A 25,267-nucleotide genomic window follows, 5' to 3' on the forward strand; every position below is an offset into this window, starting at 1 on the left:
AAGCAGGAGTGACTTTCTTTGATGTTATCTTTGATTTTTTTCTCCCCATGTCCTGCGTTCAGTTGGTCAGGCACCAGGACTATCCCATCTTTCCAAATGACTATCGCAGCAGTCCCTTACTTTCCAGTTCCGTGGCCATTAGCCCAGGTCAGTCTCTCATTACTTCATGCCTGGAGGTGCCCTAACAGTCTGTTAATTTGTGTCTCTGCCACCAGCCTTGACCTTTTCAATCTGTGTCATCAACCTCTTTGGGATGAGCCTTCATTCCCACTTCCCTTTTTTGATTTCCTCATGATAAAAACTAACATCTGTAAAGCTCTACACAAAGTGTTTTCTTGTACACTGTCTTCCATACATTCCACAAATATCTTTGTGTTGATTATCAGTAAATGTCTAACAGGTTAATAGGTCAAAAGAGGAAGGCATTCCAGGTGAAGGAACCAATAGCGGAAAATGTACAAAGACAAGACTGATCCCTGCATGAGCCGAAGGCAGCGTGGGAAGCAGCCTTGCTGGAGAACCCAGGTCTTTAGAGAGACCTCAGAGTACTCTATGGACACTTGCCTGGGCCTACAGCATCTCTGACTTTCCTGTCACCTGAACCATAAGACTGACCCTTTATTGCTTAAGCCCATTGGACTTGCAACCCACGTTCTCCCCCTCAACACACTTGTCTCCCTTGGTCACCCTAGGGGAATCCTAGGACCAAGGCTACATGGCTTGCATAGAGTGGGAGCTTAATAAACATGTGTAGGAATTATCCATCCTCATATTGACCAGTGGTCTAAGGGGATCTTAGTATTTCGATCATTTTGTTTGAGCTTACCAGTAAAAATGTGACTATTTTTTTCATCTTTGTCACTAAGAATTCCTCATTCTTTTGGCCTTTAGTTTAATTCAGAAGTTACATTTTTGTGAATTAAAAAATTTTTATTGAGGTGTAATTGACATATACCTTCATGACCTTGAGGACTAAAATTCTAAATGGATCCCTCTCAGAGTTATTAAGTTATATTTCTGCCTACAGTTAACTTACAATATTTCATTTACCTGGAATTTATTTAGTTGTACTATTTAAGGATAGAGTCCTCTACCTGCTTCCATGTCCCAAATTTTAACCAACTGTTCAAATGCCTTTCTCCCCTTTGTTCTTTTTATTTTTTAAAAATATTTTATTTATTTGTTAGAGAGAGAGAGAGAGAGCACAAGCAGGGGGAGGGGCAGGCAGAGCAGGCAGAGGGGACAGAGAGTGAGGCTGGGTCTCCACTGAGCAGAGAGCTCGATGTGGAGCTCGATCCCAGGACCCTGTGACCAGGTCTGGAGCTGAAGGCAGATGCTCAGCTGACTAGGCCACCCAGGAGCCCCCCATGGTTCTTTTTAAAGGCTTATATAAAATTGAGTCTATTTTTGCCTCGCCAGTCTATTAAATTGATGTATAAGCTATATAATGTCTTACTATTTGCCAAGGTTAATACTCTTTCCAATTAAGCTCTGTCTTCAACATATTCTTTGCTATCTCCCCTATTTATTCTTCCAGATAAATTTTAAAATAATTATAGCCAATTATAAAAGGACTCTATTGGGATTTTCACTGTAATTACACAAAGCCTGAAATAAATTAAAAAAGAATTGACATCTTCACAATTTTAACTTTGCCAGTCAGGGAAGTTTTCCTTCATTGACTTTTCCCATATTTCTCAACAAAATTTGGTCATTGTCTTCACATCACTCACTGACATTTCCGATAAAGGCGATTGCCAGGTATCTTTTTAAAGATTTATTTGTTTACTTGAGAGTGAGCAAGGCAGGGGGCAGAGAGAGAGGGAGAGAGAAACTCAAGCAGACTCCCTGCTGAGCGCGGAGCACATTGCGGGGCTCGATCCCATAATCCTGAGATCATGACCAGAACTGAAACTGAGTCCAACGCTGAATCAACTGCACCACACAGGTGCCCCAATTTCTAGGTATTTTATACTTCAGGGTGTTTTCAAATTGTGCTATTACTGGTGTCTGCAGGGAATCTTGCCAACTGGCAGGACAGTCCAGTTGACTCTCTCCTTGTCAATGCATTCTTTCATTTGTTGGCTGTCTCCCGCCAAAACCACTCACAGACCCAAGTTCTGCCCTCTGGAGCCAGATGGAGTAAATCTGCCCCTCCTCTTACAGGTAGATTTTCATCTTTAGAGACTGTCCTGTTTCCCATTAGTCTTTTTTTATCCTAGCTGAAGGATGAACCTTCAGCTAATAGGATGAACCTAGTATTTGGGAAAGATTCAAATGATGGTGGTAAGGAGGATGGGCTTGGGGTAGGTTAGACTAGAAGGTAGGAAACCAGCAAGCACTGGCTTCTGAGGCAATCCAGCTCTTAAGGCTGACTGAGACAAGGCTGTGGACACAAGAAGAGGCAAGTCTGAGGGATTTTTCAAACAAGGAAGCGTCAGGACTTATTGACCAACTGGACACAAGGGATGAAGGAATGGAAAGAGGAGTCAAAGACAGCCCAAAGTCTCTAGCCTGACTCACTGAAGAGAGTGACTCTTTTTACAAAGAGAAAGAGAACGGGGTAGCACTATTTGGGAAGGTAGTCAATTTCTGTCCTCTTGACCCTGAGATTACAATAGATCCAAGAAGAGAGGTCTGTAATATAGACGAGTTGTGAGATAACAGAAAAATATATATACATATTGGTTTCAGCTTTCAGTTCCTGGCACAGAGTTCCTAAAAGCCTTGTAATATCCTAAGTGATAAGAGCACTGGGAACATTTCTTGTTCTCATATTTGGTTTTTGGCCTTGGTTCCCAACACAGGGCTCCCTTAACCCTTGCGAATTCCTAAGTGATAGAAGAACACTGGGAGCATCTTTGTTCTTGTGAGGTGACTCTGGGCAAGTTCCTGGGCGAGGGCTGGTCCCAGAAAGATCAAGCCGTGATTAGAAACTTGGCATTTGCAGTCTCATCCCCAATTCTTCAGAGAGGAGAGCCTGGAAATGGGAGTTAATAACTGACCATGCCTATTTGAGAAAGCCTCCAAAAACCCTCCAATAGTATATGGGGCTCCAAGAGCTCTCAGGCCAGCAAACACGTACGCACGTGGAGGGTGGCGTGCATCAACCCCTCCTCCAGCTCTGCGGGGACAGAGGCTTCTGCACTTGGGACCTTCCCAGACCTCGCCTTCGGTATCTCTTCATCTGGCTGTTCATCTGTATCTTTTATCATGTCCTGTAATAAACTGTAAACTTCGATGTTTCCCTGAGTTCTGCGATCCACTGTAGCAAATTAATCTAAGCTAAAAGGCGGTTGTGGGAACCTGGGGAGCTGCTACTTGTGATTGGCATCTGACGTAGGGAGCAGTCCTGTGGGTTGAGCCCTTACCCTGAGGGAGAGGCTGGTGTCTCTGGGCAGATGGTGACAGAATGAGGTTAAATTGCAGGATGCCCAGCGGGGGTCCTCAGTGGGGAAGATGGGGAAGCCTACCCATTCTGTGACCAGGAGCCTCAGAAGTGAAGTGTCTTATGGGAGTAGTACAGAGGAAACGTAGGTGGAAAACAGAGGTTTTCCTAAACGACAGAGTTTTTCAGATTTTTCCCCCATAACAATAGGTTTTCCATAGCAGGCAGCTCACACACAAACACAGAGAGAGACACATAGAAGAGGTATAAGGGTCCCCAAACTCCTGCAGACACAGTACCCAGAATACCGGGGAGAGGGAAGAAAGGCCTAGGTGTGTAAGCAGCACTCAGCTAGCAGATTAAGTGATGGGGATGAGTGACTTCTTTCCCTCCGCTGTCTGAGATCCTGTGGCCTACAACTTGGTGACCAAGACCTTGCCAGGAACTGCATTATCCTGTCACGGTCCACCCTCAGTCCCACGTCCCAGGAGGCTCCAGTGGAAGAGAGATTGCAGCTGGAAGGCCACACACATTTGAGAGTTCAAAGCAGTCTCATTGCCAACCTGCAGAGCACACAGAGCTATCACTCACCTATAAGAAACATCTCCTTTGTCCTCAGCCTGGAGGAGGGTCTAGGAACTATTTAGGTCTCCAACTTTGAGTTTCAAGGCCATGGTGCTCAGAACTGGGACAGGGAAGACAGGACACACTTTCTCCTTGTAAAGCCAGAGTGCTAAATCGAAGCATGGAAAAGAGGTCAAGGGCCCTAGGCTAACATCTGCTGTTGGGTCAGAGCCTGAACAAGCTCAGGCCCAAGCTCTGTGATGCTTGGCTCTGAGGAATGAGGGAGCCCAGGGGATTATTACAAGCCCCACAGAAAACAGCAACACATCCTGAAGAGCTCATTAAAGACGCGAGGCCTCTTCAGTTCCCCAAGGAACACTGCCCTCCTTGGTCAGATTAAGTTGTTTTAAGCCATATCTTATCAAGAGCATCTTTCCAGAGTAAATATTGGAACACTTCATAGTGAAGATTTTTTTTTTTTTAATTTTATTTATTTATTTGACAGATAGAGATCACAAGTAGACAGAGAGGCAGGCAGAGAGAGAGAGAGAGAGAGAGGAGGAAGCAGGCTCCCCGCCAAGCAGAGAGCCCGACGCGGGACTCGATCCCAGGACCCCGAGATCATGACCTGAGCTGAAGGCAGCAGCTTAAACCACTGAGCCACCCAGGCGCCCCCATAGTGAAGATTCTTTTAAATAGAGATGAAGATACGCAAACCAACTTTGGGCTTTAGAAATTTATTTATTTATTTATTTATTTATTTATTTATTTATTTGACCAACAGAGATCACAAGCAGGCAGAGAGGCAGGTGGGGGTGGGGGACGAAGCAGGCTCCCTGCTGAGCAGAGAGCCTGATGAGGGACCCAATCCCAGGACCAAACCAACTTGGGCTTTAGAAATGTATTTATTTATTTATTTATTTGACAGACAGAGATCACAAGCAGAGAGGCAGGTGGGGGTGGGGAGGAAGCAGGCTCCCTGCTGAGCAGAGAGCCTGATGAGGGACTCAATCCCAGGACCCTGAGACCATGACCCGAGCCCAGTGGAAGGCAGAAGCTTAACCCACTAAGCCACCCAGGCACCCGGGCTTTAGAAATTTAGTTTAAAAAAAAAAAAAATTGCCGAGCAGCGCCTGAGTGGCTCTGTTGGTTAAGTGTCCGCCTCTGGCTCAGATCAAGATCCTGGGGTCCTGGGATCGAGTCCCCTAGAGCCTGCTTCTCCTTCTCCTCCCCACTCATGCTCTATCACTGTCTCTCTCTCTCAAGTAAGTAAACAAAATCTTTAAAAAAAAAAAAAAAGTTGCTGTGGGTGGGGAGATGCGTTAAATAAGTGATGGGGATTAAGAAATGCAGAGCACCCGGTGTTGTGTGCAAGTGTTGAATCATTAAATTGTATGCCTGAAACTACTATTACACTGTGTATTAACTGGAACTTAAATAAAAACTAAAAGAAATAAAAGTTCCAGAAGTTGCCATGCACCTCTTGGTTGCAATACCATGTCCCTCTTGGGCTCTTTTCTGTTTGCAGAAGGGTACACGTGAAGGGATGCGGGAGCCGAGGAGTGCTCCTACAAAGCTGCTTTTCCCATGTTGGGGCTGATGCTCCAGGTTTGTAAGAAGCTGGTTGCGGACGGCTGCGTGTCCGGGCAGCTCTCAGCACCCAGCTCAAAGAAACAGGCCTTCATGGCAAAGGTCCCGGGTGGGCAGATTCAATCTTCCCTCCACAAAATCATCAGGCCGCACAGAAGAGTTGGCTTACCAGTGACCTAACACAGGCAATAAACAGGTTGCTGAAATCAAGGAGCAGCTTGCTCACCACACCCTCAGGCTCTGGGCTCCATGTCCTCCTCCCCTCTCTCATTCTCCATTGGAAAGGTTGCTAAGACATAAATGACCTTTCGCTTTCCCACGGCTTTGTCTTCCCATTGTTCCTCCTTAGCCTTGGGAGTAAGCCCCTGCTCCTTTTCAATGGTGAGACAAGTAGACAGGGGCAAATATATACAGGAAGGTACGGTTTGGTCCCAGGACTTTCACAGAGCCCCAGTTCTAGTCTCTGGACCACTTCTTTATCTCCAATCCAAGTCTCTGCACATCCCACAAAACTCTCAAGGCTCTGGGTGAGAGCATCCCTTTCCTGTAAGGCAGTATACTCACTCCTGCCTTCCAGCCTTCCAAGTCTTGGCACCACAGGCAACCCCACCCGGCTTCCACCCTCTTCTTACTCTGTGAACAAGCACAGTCTAGATAGACCCAGGTCAAGCAAGACTGCCAAAGAAAGAAGAGAACCCTGGGCCATCAGAGCACAGACCTGTGTCTGCAATGGAAGGTTTCCAGTGCATTCTGAAACCTGGGATGTGAATTCGCTGACAAGTAGAAGGGGGAAGAAACGTCCTAAGAGAAAAATTTCCATGCTTCCCAGTGAAGGAGAAAGGGGAACTAGAGGGAAGGGGCCAGGGAATAAAGGCAGCTGCATTTCTAGTTTCTTTGGTCTAGGAAAGATTTGTGTAAACTTGGCTATGCCCCAAGGGGCTCTGCAGTCAAATACATTCTTGACAGAGAGAAAGAAAAAGATCAGTGGACTAATTGAACGATGCCCAGAGAGAGCCAAACGGGGAATCCTTAAATGGCTGCTGTCAGCATTTCCAGAGTGCTGGGCGTTTCCACAAAGGGCCTGGAGTGGTTCCCACTTCCTCCCATGCTGATTGGTGAATCTCTAAGTGAACACAGAATCTCCGCTGTGACCAGTTCTTCTCTCCCATCGAGGAGGACACATATTGGCTAACTGTAGGGTTCCCACAAAGCCACCACCTCAGACAGGGCCATAGTTGGGGGCCATCTCCTACAATGTAGACCCAGCCCACAAAGCTGAGCTGCTTCAGAGGAACGTTCTAACTCCTCTGAATGCCACAGTCCTTTAGGGTTTGGGTGGCTTGGCCCGTTCCTTCCAGATGTGGACAACTGGGGGCCCAGCTTCAACAGGCACTAAAATCATGTTTTTTCATCCTCCCAGAAAAGCTGGGGGTAGTGGGGTGGGGCAGCGGGGGAACAGGCCAGCAGCTCAAAGAGACACATTTAACATATTTTATTAAGTTTGCCATACAAAGACTATGCCACGGGAAAAAAACATCAGAACTGGGAGGGCCCATGGAGATTATCCGGACCCCCTCATTTTACAAATGAGGAAAGTGAATGAGGAATACCAGCATGGCACTCTGGACAGCCCCGGCCTGTCCACCCAGTCCCAGCACACAGAAACACAGTGCTCAGGCTTCTGGTTTTGAGCCAAAGAGGACCTAAAGACTTAACCCATGTTGACTTTGAATGTTTCTGTGCACTACAGTAGTACCACATTCTGACACATATCTCTTCCTTGAGGCTGCAGGAAGAGCCCTAAAGAAAACACGATGAGTGTCAGAGTCGTTCAGAGCCAGGGAAACAGATGGATTGTGAAGCAGAGGGTGCAGAGGGCTGAGGGGAAGAACTCAATCCCTCCCCAAAAGAGTCCTGATTACCCCTTTCCCTCAAACAACACACACTCAGACCCCAAAGCCTCAGGACAAATATGCATGCCCCCCCTGAGGTTCAAATCAGGTTTGAAGGAGGAAGGGAAAGAAGCAGGTAGAAGGAAAAGAGAGAGATTTACTTCTGAAATCAACAAGTCCAGTGGGAACACATTTTTCTCAGCACGGAGCAAATCCAAAGACCACAAGAGAAGGCTATAAAACTCTAGTATTAAATCAAATGTGAGATGTAGGGAAAAACACCAATAACTTAGCAAAATAAATATAATGAGAGTTTCACTGAGATCAATGTAACCCAGTGAAAACAGTTTTTAGGCTCTTGAGTCAAAAAGACTGAGGTGTACCTTGCACTGCATCTTAGGGGGAAACCCTAAGAGATGCTGGGAGTCTCCCCAGAGAGAGAAGTCACACATTACTCCCTGTGGCCCCACAGAACCTTTCCACTAAAAGCTACTCCCGGAATGTACATTTCCTTCTCCCAGGAAGACAAGGCTGGCCAGTCAAAGCTGCAGCTCACTGACTCTGCCCCAGGCCATGACAGGTCGCCCTAGGTCTGTCTGTAAGAGGCCCGGGTCGGCAGGGGCTGAGGGCAGAGCCAGTGGAAAAACAAACAATGAGTTGTGAAGAACTGAGCTGTGTTTGTGGAGGGAACTTCATTCGCCTTCCCCGGACACCCTCCCCTCGCTGCACACCTTGGTGCCTCCAGCTTCTCTGGGTGAGGGAAATCTTGCCACCACTCCCGACCCAGTGAGGGCCTGGATCCTGGGGCAGCTGAACTCCAGCCTACAAGAGAAGGGTGGCTCTACTACAGAGAAAACTAGTAACTACAGGAATAAGGATACTACCCTGGCTCTCGCTGGTGGGTGAACGTCCTCCAAGGGCTGCAGTGTCCAGAAGAGGTGTGCATCCTCTGTCTGCCCAGCACACAGGGGACAGGCGCTTGGAAACAGTGAGACACATGGACCCCCAGCCCTGAATGTAGCCAGGGATCAGTCAGGAAGTCAAAATCGGGGCGAGCAGCCTACAGGGGCGACGGCTTCTCCGCAGGCGAGAAGCGGTGGCAACAGCAGCGTCCCGCTCTTCTGCTCATGTTTCCACCACTCGAATAAGAGGCATGGGCTTATTAGGGCTGGGGGGCTTGGATATCCTCACGCTGAAAGAAAGTGGCAAACACTGAGTGCTGCTTGTCGCCTGTTCCACATGCAGCCACCTCCCGTGTCTGGCCCCCCACCCGGCCCTGGGTTCCACACATCAGTGCCAGCTGCGTTCTTGGTTCTCAGACTTCAGAACCGTAACTGTCAGCAGCATCTAAGAGAAGGGGTGGGGGGTGCTGCTAGCTGGGGAACAGGGGTGGCGGAAAAACAGGGAGTAGTTCAATAGCTGAGAAGTGGGTCTAGCTGTGATTCTTGATTTCAAGATCTTGATTTCAAAATCTGGGACCTTTCTGTGAGTCTCTTGGAAACAAAAGGGTCTCTCTAGAAATACACACTTTGCTACACCTCCATGATTTTTGCAAACAATTTCAGGGGGTCCATCTGCATCCAGAGGCTGTTTTGTGAGCCTCCCTGGGGCTGTGCTACCAGGCTCTACTCCGACCTGGTTAGAAAATGGTTCAGGTGCAGAACAGGTCAGATTAGACACTGGGAGCAGAAGCAGGATTTAAAAGAGCCTTGTCCTTGGCCTCAGCACTAAAGCCTTCCTTCCCACAGCTCTGTCCCTCCTCCCATACTCCTCACCCGGGCCCCACCATGGGCACGCCCACTCACCTGCCCAAGTTTTCGGTCTTGGTCCAGGTCTGGGTGCTAAAATGGCCATGACTGATCTGCTTTTCTATCAGGTGTTCCATCCTGTCATGCATCTCTAAATTCTATAATACAGATTGTGGGGTCAGAGTCAGTCAGCTGCAACGTTGTCTCTGCACCTCTGTCTAAGCTGCAGTCCCCACTACCCCTGCCATGTGTGCCACCACCAGGGTACCCTCTACTCTCTTCCCTCATCTTCACCATGCCTGACCACCCTCTTCCTCCAGCTCTCGCTCTGCTTCCTCCCTTCGAGAATTCTGTGCGACACTGATCGTTCCCTGCTGTCCTCCCCAGCTCTCAGAAAAGGGGGGAATTAGACTAAGAACTCATGAGCTGATCGAGGCCACCACCTTAGCTGTGGAGAACACAAGACCCCCTCCTATGGAAGGCCTCCCCCTTCACAGCCCAGCTCCGCCATCTCCTCCTCTACTAAGCTCATGACACGGGATGATGGGTCCCTTTAGAGTGGGGACAGGTTTCACCAAGAAAGCACTGACTCCACAACAGTGATCCCAGATGCTCACTTCGGAGCAGCAGCCAGGCAAGGCAGACACCCTCCAGAATCTCTCTCCCTCCCTATGTACGGTCTTGTCTTCAAAATCCTGCTCCCTTCCCAGGGCTGCCCAGTGCACACACCTCTGCTTCCAGGTAGGCGATTTTCTCCTTGAGCTCCTGGATAGTGTTATCCTTTGACTGGACCACAGCTTTTGAATTCTGGAGCTGCAAAGATGTGGGAGACAACGGGGTTCATTTTAAAATGACTCAGTATATGCTTGTCAAACCTCCCCCTGCTGTTGGGGAGCCAGAAGAAGCAAAAGGCAGACTTTTGCACCTCTTACATGACTTTCTTAGCTTTTCGAGAAAAGCCTCCTTTCAGTCCATGTTGAGCTCTTGATTATCCCGGGTGTGAGGGGAGGGGTGGTGAGAACACCATCCTGATGATCCAAAATCAGGGATGGCTTAAAACCCACTCCGTTTGATGTTGAGAAATACACATTGTTCATTCATTCATTCATTCAAGAAGTAACTGTCAGGGGGTACCTGGGTGGCCCAGTGAGTTAAAGCCTCTGCTGTCGGCTCAGGTCATGATCCAGTGTCCTGGGATCGAGCCCCACATCGGGGTCTCTGCTCAACAGGGAGCCTGCTTCCCTTCCTCTCCCTCTGCCTGTCTCTCTGCCTGCTTGTGATCTCTGTCTTTCAAATAAATAAATAAAATCTTTAAAAAAAAAAAAAGAAGTAACTGTCAGGGCACCTAGGTTGCTCAGTTGGTTGGGCATCTGCCTTTGGGTCCTGGGATAGAGCCCCACATAGAACTCCCTTCTCAGCGGGGACCCTGTTTCTCCCTCTCCCTCTATCCCTCCCCTCCACTTGTGCTCCCTCTCTCTAAAATAAATAAAAATCTTAAAAAAAAAAAAGAAAAAAACCCGAAATATTTCTTGAGTGCTTACTATGTGACAGGCTCTGTTCTAGACACCAGAAAATAGCAGGAAACAAACGAGAAAAATCCTAGTCCTCGTGGAGCTGACAGGCAGCAAATATGCCCTCCCAGTTAGGGTGTTCTAAATTCTCAAGACTATTCTGCAAAACACCATATCCTGAGTTTGGTCAGGGAAGGCAGAAAATCTGCTGTGGGGCTCAAAGGTTGATAATCTGCACCCAGATAAGTGACTTTATTGTGACTTCATTATTCATTTACCAGTGCTCTTCAACGTTTAAGAGAGACTAACCTTCTCCTTCCTTCCCAGCAGAAGGCAAATGACTAAAGCCAAAGGGGAAAGATGGGAGAAAAGCAAATACCAATCACTCGAACCTAGTAACTGGTAGCCATAAATGTTTTTCTTGTTTTTTTTTTTCCTTTGTTCTTTATTTTAATTTTTATTTATTTGAGAGAGAGCAAGAGAAATTCAGAGAATGAGTCAGGGGGAACAGGGAGCCCAACTTGTGACTCCATTCCCGGATCCTGGAATCATGACCTGTCCTGAAGGAAGACATGTAACCAACTGACCCACCCAGGTGCCGCATAAATGTGTTAATATAAGGACTATTAGCCAAGCTCCCCAGGAGCATGAACAGCAAAGGCATAGACTTGACAGGAAAACAGGGCCGGGCCCCACGTGGTGACTTCCCAAGAGGGTGGGTGGCACGGGGTGACGCGGGCGCTGCTTACCTGCTCTATCATTTGCCGCACTTTCCGCTGCTGGCTCTTCAGCATGTCATCCAAGTGGTGGATCTTCTCCCGCAGCCCGGCCACTTCCTTTTCCAGGTTGGCAGCCCTGGGCAGGAAGAACAGAAAGCTGAGGCGAGGGGGAAAAGATGCACTTCTCTACCCAGTCACAGAAAGAACCTGGGGCTTGGGGGGCATCCATGACCGTGATCCCCTCTGCCTGATGCCCCAGTGGTCTGCCACAAGGAGGAGCTGCTTGGGACACCTTGGAATAGTGCGGTGGAAGCCTCGCTAGAGGTCAGCTAGTCTGAACAAGGGAACTGCCACTCAGAGAGGTAAGAATGGATAAGTCATTCTGGAAAGTTCTAGAAGGTACAAATAGAACCGACAGGTTGATGTCCAGGGAAGCAGTCCTCATGCTAACACAGGACAGACTTTCTCAGCATTCAAGCTGTCAGAACATGCCCTGCCTCAGGTGTAATGAGCTCCTCATTCCTGGAAAGATTTGGGTGGGAGCTGGGAGTATGATACCCAATGCCATCAAGCTGTTGGAGAGGACTCTGTGTCAAGAAGGAGATAAGAGGGGCACCTGGGTGGCTCAGCGGTTTAAAGCCTCTGCCTTCAGCTCAGGTCATGATCTCAGGGTCCTGGGATCGAGCCCCGCATCAGGCTTTCTGCTCGGCAGAGAGCCTGTTTCCTCCTCTCTCCCTCTCTGCCTACTTGTAATCTCTGTCTGACAAATAAATAAATAAATCTTTAAAAAAAAAAAAAAAAAGAGGGAGATAAGATTCAAGTGTGTTCCTAAATCTCCTGATTTCCAGAGACTGCTATATTCTCTGCATCTTCTCAACTGGGCCAAGATACCCAGAGGTCCAGCGACCAGGCAGGGTGTCCAGGAGTTCAAACTGCTAGCACCCATCTCTCTCCGCTCCCGCCTGAGGCAGCAGGAGGGCAGGGCTCCTGGTGAGGATGGGGGTGGAGTTTAATGCACTCTGAGCCCCGACATCCTCCCTAAGCCTCACACAGTCTGAGTGTCCACCCTCAGCTCTCCAGTGCCCTACTGACCAGTCTCCTTTTACTAAGAAAACTAACATTTTTGGTGCATAGCCATTTTGTGCCATTCCTAAGCTTCAGTTTTGGATTATCTGTGTCTTTTCTGTTTCTCCTGATGCTTCCTCTCAGTCACCTGCCCATAAGCACCACTGCTGGGAAAGAAGGAGTGCTGAATAATTTTAAACAATTCCGTGATGACATTGAGCCCAAAAAAAGAGCCCAGTCTCTGCATTTCCCATGCCTGGACTGAGGTTATCCCGAAGGAGGGAAGATACTCCTCACCGACTGTGGGGTTCAAGCAGGCAAGGATTGTGTCTGTAGGGGCGCCTGGGTGGCTCTGATCATTAAGCATCTATCTGCCTTTGGCTCAGGTCATGATCCCAGGACCATGGGATCGAGCCCCACATCGGGCTCCCTGCTGTTTGGGAGGCTGCCATCTTGGGGGAGTTCATTTTCCATGGAGTAAGATGTTTCTGTGTGCTCTTTGACAGCACACAGAAACTTACTAGCCTCACCCAGCTACCTGGACAGAGAGCTTGGCCCTGCTTTATCCAGGCCCACCTGGTGGTTATTGCTGCTGTTCATGCTCCTGGGGAGCCGGCTTCTCCCTTTCCCACTCCCCCTGCTTGTGCTGCTCTCTCATGCGGTATCTCTGTCAAATACATAAATAAAATCTTTAAAACGAAAAAGAAAAAAGATCATATCTGTTCATCCTGAAATGCCTTAGAAGGCCCTCCAGGTGATGTCTGTTGAATTTAAAAAATCCAACTCAGGGGCGCCTGGGTGGCACAGTGGATTAAGCCGCTGCCTTCGGCTCAGGTCTTGATCTCAGGGTCCTGGGATCGAGCCCCGCATCGGGTTCTCTGCTCCGCAGCGAGCCTGCTTCCTCCTCTCTTTCTGCCTGCCTCTCTGCCTACTTGTGATCTCTCTCTCTGTCAAATAAATGAATAAAATCTTTAAAAAAAAAAAAAAAATTAAAAAAAAAATCCAACTCACACCATGGAGAGTAGGCCCAAGATGCTGATGTTAACTTTGATTTACCATTTGAGGTCTTACTTATTAATTGCCAGCAGCATAAAAAAATTTCCAAATCCTTAAAGGTACAAAATGGCCTATTCTTTGCTCTGTAGGTTTCACTGATAGGGCCTGGGATCTCTGATCAGAGGGAATCTGTAAACACCTTGGAGCGGAAAGGATCCCAGAGACCCCTGGTTCTCAGCTGGAGTAGCTTCAAGGGATAGGAAGTTCCGAATCTCTTCATGAAGCTGCTCATTGTATTTTTCGAAGCATGACTTGTGAGGAAGTTATTTGATTTGCCCTCAAATAATTTCCAGTCAGCCTTTGTTTTGAGGGACGGAAACTGTGGTGCAATACCACCACAGGCGCGTCCCATGTGACAGCCTGTGGAATGATGTGCCAGAACAGCAGGAACTTCACCAGCTCCCACTTGACTTTGGCGCTAACACCGTGGAAGCCTTTTCTTTAGGCTCCTACTCTGTGGAAAATGAACTCCCCCAAGATGGCAGCCTCCCAAACAGTATCTCCCTGGGCAGGGCCCCACCCAGAGGAGCCACACCGTGAGTCAGAGCTGGAAGATCTGACATCAGCTCCAGCTTCTTCCCCAGGCCGGGCCACCACCGAGCTGCAGGCTGCATGGCGTGCCCTCCCCTCCCTGCACCCCAGCTTCCCCGGGGAACATGGGCCCTTACTTTTCACGTTCTGTTTGACAGTCAGTGTTCTTGCTCCGAAGTTCCTCCAGGGCTGTTTCCCCTTCCCTGACCTTCACCAATAAGGCCTGATGCTCCTGAATGGGCCGAAGGGAAGAAAATCTAGGATAAGGAGGTAGCAACGGTTTCTGTGTTTAGGGTGATAGGGGCCTGAGGGCTGGGGCTCAGCCCCTTTTGGGCCTGGGACAGCTGCCAAAGAGCAGCAGGCCAAGCTGGTTTGCTGGGGCACCCTCCCCTGTCAGGGATAACCCTTCCCACCCTCAGCACACAGAAACTTCCCAGCCTCACCCAGCTCCCTGGACAGAGAGCTTGGCCCTGTGTTATCCAGGCCCATCTGGCAGCTATGGCTGCCAGTCCCTGGGAAACCAGCCCCTGTGGCTCCTTAAGAGCAGTCCCGTCTTTTCCTTTTTTCTTTTCTTTTCAGCACACTTCACAAGCCCATAAAGGGCAGCTCTACAAGAACCCAACTGAAATGGAAACAATTCTAGTTAGCAAGGGCTGAGCTTAGCAGAGAGAAAGACCTCTTGTTCCTTAAAGGCTAAAAAGGTTCTCGAAGGTATTTGCTGAGGAAGCGGTGAAGTGTGTTTTACTGGTCCTGCTCAGAAAAGCAGACTACAGTGGTCTCAGTTATTCCCAGGACTACCCCCTCCTTCTCCCAGCGCAGGAGTTAGGCCTTGAAGGCAGGACTCCAACTATTACCGCCTGCATGCCTAGCAGGCGCTTCTGGAGCTCTCCAACATCAGCCTCCTTCTGCTCCACTCGGTCCTCTGCTCTCTGAAGGGCCACTTGATTCTGTTCTGCTTCTCTCTGGTACCGGCTGAGTGTGACCTAAGACAGGATGCAGATGGGTGAAGAGGATAGAGGGGAAAGAGCAAACGTGGATAAAAACGTTAGGAGAGAACCCAGGACCCAGGGCCCAGGGCACAGTGATGGGGGAAGGGAGGCACCCCCCTCTTTCCCATTCATGGTTCTAGGATGACTTGGGAAACCAGCAGGTATCTCCACTTCCAGGGTTCACTGGCACATAGTTGATCAAGCTGTATTTTTAAAAAATTTTTTAAAGATTTATTTATTTGAGAGAGAACATGCAAGAGGTGGGGTTGTGGGGAGGGGCAGGAGAGGGAGAGAGAGTCTTAAGCAGACTTCACACTGAGTGTAGAGCTGGACACTGGGCTCGATCTCATGACCCTGAGATCACGACCTGAGCTGAAACCAAGTCAGACACTTAACTGACTGCACCACCCAGGCCCCCTGATCCAGCTCTACTTTAGAGTGACATCTGGAACCCATTAGCGCTTTCCAGATGGTAGACTTTGTCAACATTTCCTCTGCCCCCGCCCCCAGTTGGCCAGTGCCACCCAAGATTAACCCAGGGCTGTGACTTTCCTATAAATGCAAACACAAAGAATCCAGGGGAGCATATCTCCACATCCTTCCTTCTGTGTTCCCACTCTTCCTCACCCTCACATCAAGCAATACCGCAGCCTGCATAAAAAGGCCAAAATAGGGCGCCTGGGTGGCTCAGTGGGTTAAAGCCTCTGCCTTCGGCTCAGGTCATGATCCCAGGGTCCTGGGATCGAGCCCCGCATTGGGCTCTCTGCTCAGCACGGAGCCTGCTTCCTTCCCCCCTCTCTCTCTGCCTGCCTCTCTGCCTACTTGTGATCTCTCTCTGTCAAATAAATAAATAAATTTAAAAAAAAAAAAAGGCCAAAATAGCACCTAGAAGGGCACCAGGAAGAATTGTTTCATTTCCAAGATGACAGCCAATTTTGGGAGAGAAATAAGCAGAATTTTAGAATGAAAAATTAAGGAAGAACTTGCCTCCCTTCCTCCCGCATGCCAACTTCAGGTCTCAGCTTAGATATCCTTTCTTCCAAAAGCCTCCATACCCAGTGAGTAGTCCTTCCATTGTGTGGCCTTCCTTCTTAGAGCACTGAGGGGATTTTGCTTGTGTGTCACTTGTGTGCACGCCCCAGTGGGCCATCGGCAAGAACCATTACATTTCCAGAGCTCAGCCTGGTACCTAGCACACAGTTACTGCTTGCTAATGTCATGAGAAGAATTGGTACTCATCTAGTCTAATCCTCTCCTTTTGCAACTAAAGGTCAACTGATTTACCCAACGTACAGAGCTAGGGAATAACAGAGCCAATGCTAGAACACAATGACTTCATTATTCATCTCAATTCTTCCCAGCTACCCCACACTGACTCCCCAGTCAGTTGCTACAGAAGAATCCACATAACCTCTCAAAAGTCCACGCAGCCCTGGGAAAACAGAACACCAAAATCGCCAGTTTGTCTGACCCTTCCCCAAGTCAGACTCAGGGAAGAGAAAGCAAAGCCCAGGAGGACGTGGGATGGGACACATCCATGCTGCACACCAGCCCTGTGCAGAGCCAACTCTCTGCGAACCCTTCCTGACAGTAGGCTGCTGCTGGTGGAACGGAAAACCCATGCTCACTGGCAGGTTGTTTTCACGGTAATTGACAATCTTGCCCTTGCTACCCCCTTTATAGAAAAGTAGATCAGAGAGTTTCATTTACTAGCAAAGACGGAGAAAAGCTTCCAAAGGTCCCTTTTTAGCCTGGAACAGGCTAGCCCCACGGACAGGAACATAAAAACAAAAGCTCTCACTTCTGTACCTAACACTGCACGCAGGTTGGTGTGTCCTCGGAGCACAGTGTTAATGGGCCATGGGCTGATCCTCACACTCTGCCGTGTGATCACAAAGGGAAAAAAACATACTCCTCTGCCACATTTGTCCCTGTTGCTCCAGTCAGCAAAACCCGCTTAACTAAATTGATCACTAAGAAAAATACAGGGTTATCTTATGTTTCTAAAATCCTTCGGAGCAATAAATATGCTTACATGTCTTATCTCTCAATTCACAGACCACACTTGTATACTTAAAATGACCCCTTTTTACATAATTTGGAACTGATACTTAGGTTAAATTACTTGCTCAAATAATTGATCATCTCTAAAGGCAATTGATTAGCCCTGTGCCTTCTTCTTCCCCCTCAATATCCCTCTTAAAAATTCTCTCTCTCAGTCCCATGGAAGAGAAGCATTCAGTCTTCTTCCTACAACCAGCTCCTGGCATGCCTGGGCAGGGCACATCCTATCATTACATATTTATGACACAGAAATTCTTTACATGTGGATGAACAGTAGCAGATAACAGATGGTTAATCTCACACAAAAGCCTAGTGTCTTACCAGTGTACTTCATTTTATACTCAAAGAATTTACTGAAAAGTATGGCAGCCCTCACACACTTTTATGTGGGGGGCTTTCACTCTCAACAGACTTTTGTACTTTTTTAATCTTCCATAATAATTTAGTATTACTTTTGTAACAATAATTGAAATACTCATTCCAGATCACAAAGCTCTGCATATAAAATCAAGACTTGACTTCAAGAAGTCCTCTGACTCCACGGGCACAGATCTTTCTACAGCCATACTGTTTCACCCACTTATCCAGTCCACATTGAAGAGGTACCCACCTTACGTCAGATGTTATGCCAGACATGGGTGACCTTGACAGCAACAGTCCCTGCCTGTGAGCTGCCTAGAGCCCAGTAATTCTTACTGTGGTTAAGAGTAACGGCCCCTGAGTTACCCACTATCCCAGACCAGCACTACCACTCAACTTCAGCAGAGAAAAAAGTGCCAACCTTTAAACCACGGACTCGACTTGAACACCAAAAACTATAAATGCCCAGGAATGGAAAAGCAGACAGGAAAGTGCCCAGGCCTCAAAGCCTGGCCTCTCTAGGGGCTGGCACATGGCCAGAAAGACATGAAGTTCATGCTAAGTCATGGCCCCTATATTCAGCAGCCCAACCCTTGGGGCACTTTCTCCTCGAAACCCGAATCTCACCTCAAAAGCCACTCGGTCTGACTGATGCTGCCGCTCAGCCTCCCGCAGCTTGACAAGCAGGTCCTGCACAGTCTTCCTCAAGCTCTCGGCATCTTCGCTTATGTAGGCATCTACCTACAGTCAGAGCAGGGAAAAGAAGGTGAAGGCCCTGTGTTTGTGTAAGAGGAGGTCCCCTGCAACACACAGGTGGGCCCTCTTGTCCAGATCACCGAGTTATTCACACGAAAACACTCTTTCTTCATATCCTGAGGAACTCAACTAGCCTCAACTCACCTGATGATTTTAGGACACACCCAGTAATTTTTATATAGGTATCAATGGATTAACAGGTAGGCTGTTGCCATCCTCACCTGTAGGTCCTGCTTCCATCAGACGAGTTCTCTGAAAGGGGGGACCGTGTTCCCCTTTAGACTACAGTGCCCCAAGGGCAGGGACTGGGCCACACCCACCAGGAGGGGTGCACCTCAAAGGCACACGTTTTGGTCTTCTCTGCAGCTAGCACAGAGACCAGCACATAGAGGGTTACTGATGGATGGGCAGGTTAAGAGCAAAAACGCCCAACCAACTACAAGGAATCTGATTCGATTCTTCATCGAGGTTACCACAAGTCTCGCCCAGACACACCCAGTTGTGGGTTGGTGGTTAGCACTGTGCTGACAGGTGGGGTCTTGCCCCCAGTTACCAGCTCCCAGCAAGTCTGACAGAAAAATGTTTCCCTGTCTTGCACTTCAGGAAGCACGGAGCTCTCAGCTGGGAGGCAGGCCGCAGGGCCCTAGTCGCTGCACCATCACTGAGTCCAGTGGGCCTTTGTGAAGCAGTGAGAAGACGCCTTACCATGCCCTGCCTCACAGGCTGACTCAAATATAAGATAATATCCAGCAGGGCTTAGAGCTCGTGAGGAGAAAAAGCTGAACAAATAGTACCGGTGTTATTATAACCTGTTGCCAACTATGGTGATTCAGGGGAAGGGAAAAAATTCAAACTGCACATCTAGAGTGAGCAGCTAGAATCACAACATGCCAAACTCTAGCCATCAAGAAGTTATCCAGTTCATGGCCCTCAATCCATACCTAAGTTGCTGAGCAGGTGAAAACAATTTAAAAGCTCCTGGAGCAAACCACTATGTGCTTATTTCAGACAGTGTTCTAATAAGGCTATTTAATGACATGGAAAATGTTCATGGTATAATATGAAGAGAAAAAAGTTAGTTACAAAACTCTGCATGTAGGAGTTAGAAACACACCAGATTTAAGTACAGCAGTATGGATAAATCCTAAGAACATGGTGTTGGGTAAAAAGGAAAACAAAATTCATTATGAAAATTGAAAACACGGACATATCTAAGCCATACATTGAATATATTAGAATGTATACCTTTTAGCAGGGTAGGCAGAATCAAAAAAAAAAAAAAAAGTAAAAGGTCATTATGAGACCAGAGATGATAATATGCCCTAATGAATGGGTAGATCTGATTCAGACCTGCACTCCAGAGCCATACAAAAACAATCCAACAACAAAACAAAACAAAAAGCTCTGCATATAAAATCAAGAACAAACAAAACAAACAAACAGAAAGAAATGCCATATACAGTACAATCTCGATATTGTAATACACTTTTGCATTTAAAACCGTCGTTTTTCAGATGAATAGATAAAGATGTGCTATATATACATACACAATGGAATACTATGCAGCCACCAAAAAAATGAAATCTTGCCATTTGCAACGACATGGATGGAACTAGAGGGTATTATGCTAAGCGAAATAAGTCAATCAGAGAAAGACAATTATATAATCTCTCTGATATGAAGAATTTGAGAAAAAAGGTAGAGGATCATAGGGGAAGGGAGGGGAAAATGAAACAAGACGAAACCAGAGAGGGAGACAAACCATAAAAGACTCTTAATCTCAGGAAACAAACTGAGGATTGCTGGTAGGGAAGAGTGTGGGAGGGAGGGGATGGCTGGGTGATGGACATTGGGGAGGGTATGTGCTACGGTAAGTGCTGTGGATTGTGTCAAGACTGATGAATCACAGACCCATACCCCTGAAACAAATAATACATTATATGTTAATTTTTTTAAAAAACTGTTTTTTTCTCTGGGTAGATTCAAATGACTTTTTTTCTTCTTTCACGTTTATTTCTGAATTTCCTAAATTTTCTATGATAAGCATATCTTATTACATAATCACAAAAGGTAATAACAAAGGCCCCGCCGCCCTTTTTTTTCTAACAATGATAACCATGTTTACTTCTTAATTATACCTCAATAAAGCTGGGGGATAATTTTTTTCAAAAAGGATAGCCAGGATGAGCATTGGGCAATCCATAGGATTGTTGAGTCACAATATTATACACCTGAAATTATGTTGTGAAATGTATGTTAACTATACTGGAATTTTAATAAATAAACAAGGACAGCCATGGAAAGAAATACCACTATGTCATTATTCAAAAGGAGGAGGTAGATCTACATGTACTAACATAGAGAGAAGGCTATAAATTTAATAAACTTTAAGTTGATGGAAGCTACAGTTCAAAAAAAATTGAAAAGCAAGCAAGGAATAATGTATTTATCATGACCCTGAATCTGTGCAAAGTATGTGTATATTATACAAATGTACTTATACATGTGTCAATGGTATGTATGAATATATTAATATATATATACAAACAAACAGGCATATGTTATTTAGATAAGGTGGTCTATGTATAGAAAAATACACTAGAGGGTGCCTGGCTGGCTCAGTCAGAAGAGCACGAGACTCGGGATCTTGGAGTTGATCTTGGAGTTGCAAATTCGAGCCCTACAATGGATGCAGAGATTACAAAAAAAAAGAAAGAAAAGAAAAGAAAAGAAAAACATACTCAGCTTTAGCTAGACATTAGAATCCCCTAAAGAGATATATTCTCTTTTTTCTAAGATTTTATTTTTAAGTAATCTCCACACCCCACATGGGGCTCTAACTCACAACCCCAAGATCAAAAGGTGCATGCTCAGAGTGCCTCGGGGGCTCAAGCAGTTAAGCCTCCAACTCTTGATTTCCAATCAGGTCATGATCTCAGGGTTGTGAGATCAAGCCCCAAGTCAGGCTCCACACTGACTGTGGAGCCTACTTAAGATTCTCTCTCCCACTCCCTCTCTCCATTTCCCCCCTCAATAGATAGATAGATAAACAAAGAAAATTAAATAAAATTAAAGTTGCATGCTCTACCCTCTGAGCCAGCAAGCCTCCCCCTGAAGAGCTTTTTCAAGTCCCAATGCCCAGTCCATGTCTCAGACCAATTAGATTACAATTTCTGGGGCTGACACCAGGCTTGTCTCCTGAAAGCTCCCAGGGCCATTTCAATCAGCAGCAAAGGCCAAGATCACTGCTCTAAAAGGATCCACCCACTTCAATCTGTTAACAGTGGATCCTTCAAAGGAGTGGAACTGGGCAAGGAGAATTTCCAGTTTGTATTGTTTCTCTGTTTGAATTTTCACAGAAACTTTACTCTTACCTTTAGTGAGAGAGGAAGAGTGGTAACAAGGGGATCAGGGAGGAAGCTATCCTGCCTCCTGGCAATGAAGTAGTTACCATTTTCCCTGTTACGTACCTCAGGTGGGCCGCTATACTGGGTCGTGGAGCTTGGATTTAATCCATTTGGCTTTTCTAACACCACCTGTTCAAAGGAAAATAAAATCAGTAGTTAAAACAGCCCAAACAACCAACTTTGAAACATTAATATCCGAAGAACTCAAATCTCAGAATAAAAGAAAGAGGTGGAGAAGATAGAGAAAGAAGAGGAAGGGGAAGTGAAGGAGGAAGAGGAAGAAGAAAAGGAAGGAAGGCGAGTAGGAGGGCAGGCAGGAAGAGAAAAAAGACTTTGAGTGCTCTGTGGAAAATGGAGAGGACAAGGCGGTAGAGAAACGTGTGTGGCCTTGGAAGCGAATACTCTACCTAGCCTTGTGGGGAGGATGAGGGGAACCCCAGGCTAAAACCTTTCAGCACACAGAAGAACATGCAGGCTGACTCCTGGAAGCCCAGGAAATACATGCAGCTGCCTGCCACCAACAAAGAGCTTCCATTGCCCCTCAGGGATCCTGACAAGGTTTGATGAAGCACAAAGCAGAAGGCAAAGCGGCCTTTGCTGTAATCCTTTCCAGCCCAAAGCATGATTATTCATCATATGACTGCTGGTCTGTGCAAGCAAGGGCCCTGGACTTTCGGGCCTGTCTCTGGGCACATCAGGCTCTTCAATCACCTCAAAAAGCACCTTCCAGCTGCCAGATGTGAGCTCGAGCAGTGAAAGTCCTACCTTCTATCACAGCAAAATGAATTAGGGAGAAACACCACACAAGCCTTGTCCATGCTCACGCCAGAGAGGAACCTTGCTGCCATTAGCTTCCAGGTCACTGTTTCCCTCAGAAGAATGAGGGCAGGGGCTGCTGGAGAAAGACTACCCCCCACCATTCCCCGAACAAAACACAGATGAAGGATATACAACTCAACATCTAAAGGAGGATGAGGGTGAAATGGAAGAGACGGGTCTGTTCTCCTGAGCACACTTCTAGCCTCCAATTTTAGAAAAGCCAAAAAGCAAGAGTAACAGGGTTACTCATACATCTCAAGAAGACCTCTCCAATAGGTTCAGTATGACATTTATTGATGACCTTCTGCATTGTTGACCCTGTGCTGAATGTGGGGCTACAGAAACACGGGGTGGGGTGAACCCTAACCTCAGGGAGCTTCTGGGCCTGGGTAGAGACAGCTACATACACAAATAACACACAAGGACCAAGACCTCCAGTTCACACCATGGTGCCACCCCAGTTAAGCAAGATCGACTTATGAGAAGTTTACATTTATAAGCAAGTGTCTGCTTCATGAGACTCCGTGTTGCAAAAAGACCGATCACAGAATCCTCGCAGGGAAGAGGTTTTCATCAATAACTTAATGTTAATTTTATTTACATAAGTTCTGTTTTTACACACTGCTTTGGGAACACGTATACTTGTTATAGGCTGATAGGTGTAAACACCAGTGCCCACCAGCTGGAGAGCACTACGAAGGTCGTGAGTGCTCTGAGAAAGCCAACATTGCCTGTATTTGCGCCTTTCCTGGCAACGGTGGGAGACTCCGCACCCATGACTTCACTGGCAAAAGGGACTCCCCGGAACAACCTCTTCCATGAGGATCCAACCATCAACCATTTCATGTTACCTGTATCTCCTGTCCATGGAGAGAATCTCCCGGATCTCTGTCAAGCTTGCTACTTATGTCTTCCCGGAGCTTCTGCAGGCAGTTCCGGGCCTGGGAGGGGAGGGCAAGAAGCCTGAGCTTTGGGAAAAGGAAAGAGAGCGTACCACCTCACCCAGCTTTGTGTCCATCCCTGCCCCATCTTCCTGTGAGCCAGGTCATGCCCTCAGCACTGACTGGGGGCAGGAGGGACCCCAGGCAAGTCCCTCCTACACAAACAGGAAACCCTGCCTGCCGGAGCGAACATTTTTGTTGCAGAGACACACAACGCGAAAGGCAAACACATGAAACATGTAATATGTTATTACATGATGACAAGGGCCAAGGAGCCAACAAGAGCTATAGGGGAGGGTCAGGAAAAGTGGGGGCAATCTTAGAGACGATGTCTGGGGTAGTACAGTACTGCACACACGGTAGTCGATAACTACTGTTGGTGAATGGATTGGCTGACTGATGGAAGGGCGGGAAATGATACCTAACACCAGAGGCCCTGGTAGCACTTTGGGGATGAAGGGAGCAGATGGGAGAGAACCAGACCCAACAAAAGAAAGGAGCCAAAAACATGGGAGGTTCCCACAGAGGGAGGGGGGCCCACCTCCTGGATGTATTGCACCTCACTCTTCAGCTGTTTGATATTCTTCTCATGGATCATCTTATCCCCAGACCGCCCCTTCAGGTACACCTGCAATAAGGAAAACAGCACCACTCAGTTACGGAACCCCCTGGTGAGTTCATGGCACATGGGTAGGCTCGTACACTGCTGCTGGGAAGGTAAACTGACTGCCTTTCTGCGTGCCAATTCGACCACTGAAATCAGAAGGCTGAGAACGATACTGACTCTTTGACCTACCCAATCTACTTCTGGAAATTTATCCTAAGGAAATAAATTTAGCCAAACTGGCATAAACACTCATATATATATATATATACATATATATATATATATGTATATATATATATATGCAAATTTATGCAAAGGAAGTTGTAAAAAGAGATTTACACATTTTTCTCTATACATGCTTGACTCTCACAATTAAGAAAATATTTATTACCTGTATTATAAAAGACATCCAAAATGTAGTAACATGTTCAGCAAAATATTGTTTATGACTACAAAAATGGAAACAGGCATAATGTCCCACAATGGGGGATTACTTAAATTGTGGTATGTCTATAATAGCATACTATGCAGCCATTAGAATACCAGACATTTACACTCATGGACACAGAAGATGTTACAAACCAACATTAAAGCATTAAAGTGTTGGGGGGGGGGCAAACAAATTGTAGGACAGAATATATATGATACAATTTAACTTTTGAAAAAATACACACATGAAGAAAAATGTCTGAGAGGATACACAACAAAGTAATAACAACAATGACTACATTGATAGAATTATGGGGTGGTTTGGCTTTCTTTAAGGGCCATGCCTTTGAATGAGACTTTGAATAAGAAACAAATTAATTAAAGACATTCAGATTGAAAAGAAAGAGGAAAAACTATCTCCATCTGCAGATGAAGTGATCATTTATATAGAATACGCCACTCCAAAACTATTAGAGGTTGTAGTAAGGTTGTAGGATATAAGATCAATATACAAAAAAAAAAAAAAAACAAAAACCTGTATTTCTAGACACTAGCAAGGGACAATCTGAAATGAAATTTAAAAACAATTCTAAAAAAAAAAAAAATAAAAAAAAATAAAAAAAAAACAATTCTATTTACAATAGCAACAAAAAAATACTATGTGGATGGAACTAGAGGGTATTAGGCTAAGTGAGATAAGTCAACTGGAGAAAGACAAATAGCATACAATTTCATTTATATGTGGAATTAAAAAAAAAGATGAATATTCCCCAAATTGATCTATACTTTCAACATAATTCTTATCAAAATCCAAGCTAGCTTCTCTGCAGA

At 46.5% G+C, this 25,267-nt stretch overlaps 1 protein-coding gene across 5 annotated transcripts in view; it reads right to left on the reverse strand.

Annotated features, from left to right (window-relative positions):
- Positions 1 to 5,177: 5,177 nt before the first annotated feature.
- TUFT1 (tuftelin 1) overlaps positions 5,178 to 25,267 on the reverse strand; it is a 49,165-nt gene continuing 29,075 nt past the window's right edge. For 2 of the 5 annotated variants that reach the window (XM_046011080.1, XM_046011062.1), the window contains 10 exons: positions 23,942 to 24,028; positions 23,311 to 23,400; positions 21,704 to 21,769; positions 18,105 to 18,218; positions 14,919 to 15,047; positions 14,202 to 14,296; positions 11,443 to 11,548; positions 9,912 to 9,995; positions 9,240 to 9,340; positions 7,019 to 8,626 (listed from right to left, as the gene is read on the reverse strand). In XM_046011080.1, the coding sequence (XP_045867036.1) occupies positions 8,560 to 8,626; positions 9,240 to 9,340; positions 9,912 to 9,995; positions 11,443 to 11,548; positions 14,202 to 14,296; positions 14,919 to 15,047; positions 18,105 to 18,218; positions 21,704 to 21,769; positions 23,311 to 23,400; positions 23,942 to 24,028 (939 nt within the window). In that variant the 3' untranslated portion in view covers positions 7,019 to 8,559. Of the gene's footprint in view, positions 5,719 to 7,018; positions 8,627 to 9,239; positions 9,341 to 9,911; positions 9,996 to 11,442; positions 11,549 to 14,201; positions 14,297 to 14,918; positions 15,048 to 18,104; positions 18,219 to 21,703; positions 21,770 to 23,310; positions 23,401 to 23,941; positions 24,029 to 25,267 lie in introns of those variants that run through there. The other 3 variants (XR_006819571.1, XM_046011073.1, XM_046011088.1) reach the window with 3 other exon arrangements.

The sequence above is a fragment of the Meles meles genome, chromosome 1 (assembly GCF_922984935.1).
Source record: "Meles meles chromosome 1, mMelMel3.1 paternal haplotype, whole genome shotgun sequence".
NCBI classification, from domain to species: domain Eukaryota; kingdom Metazoa; phylum Chordata; class Mammalia; order Carnivora; family Mustelidae; genus Meles; species Meles meles.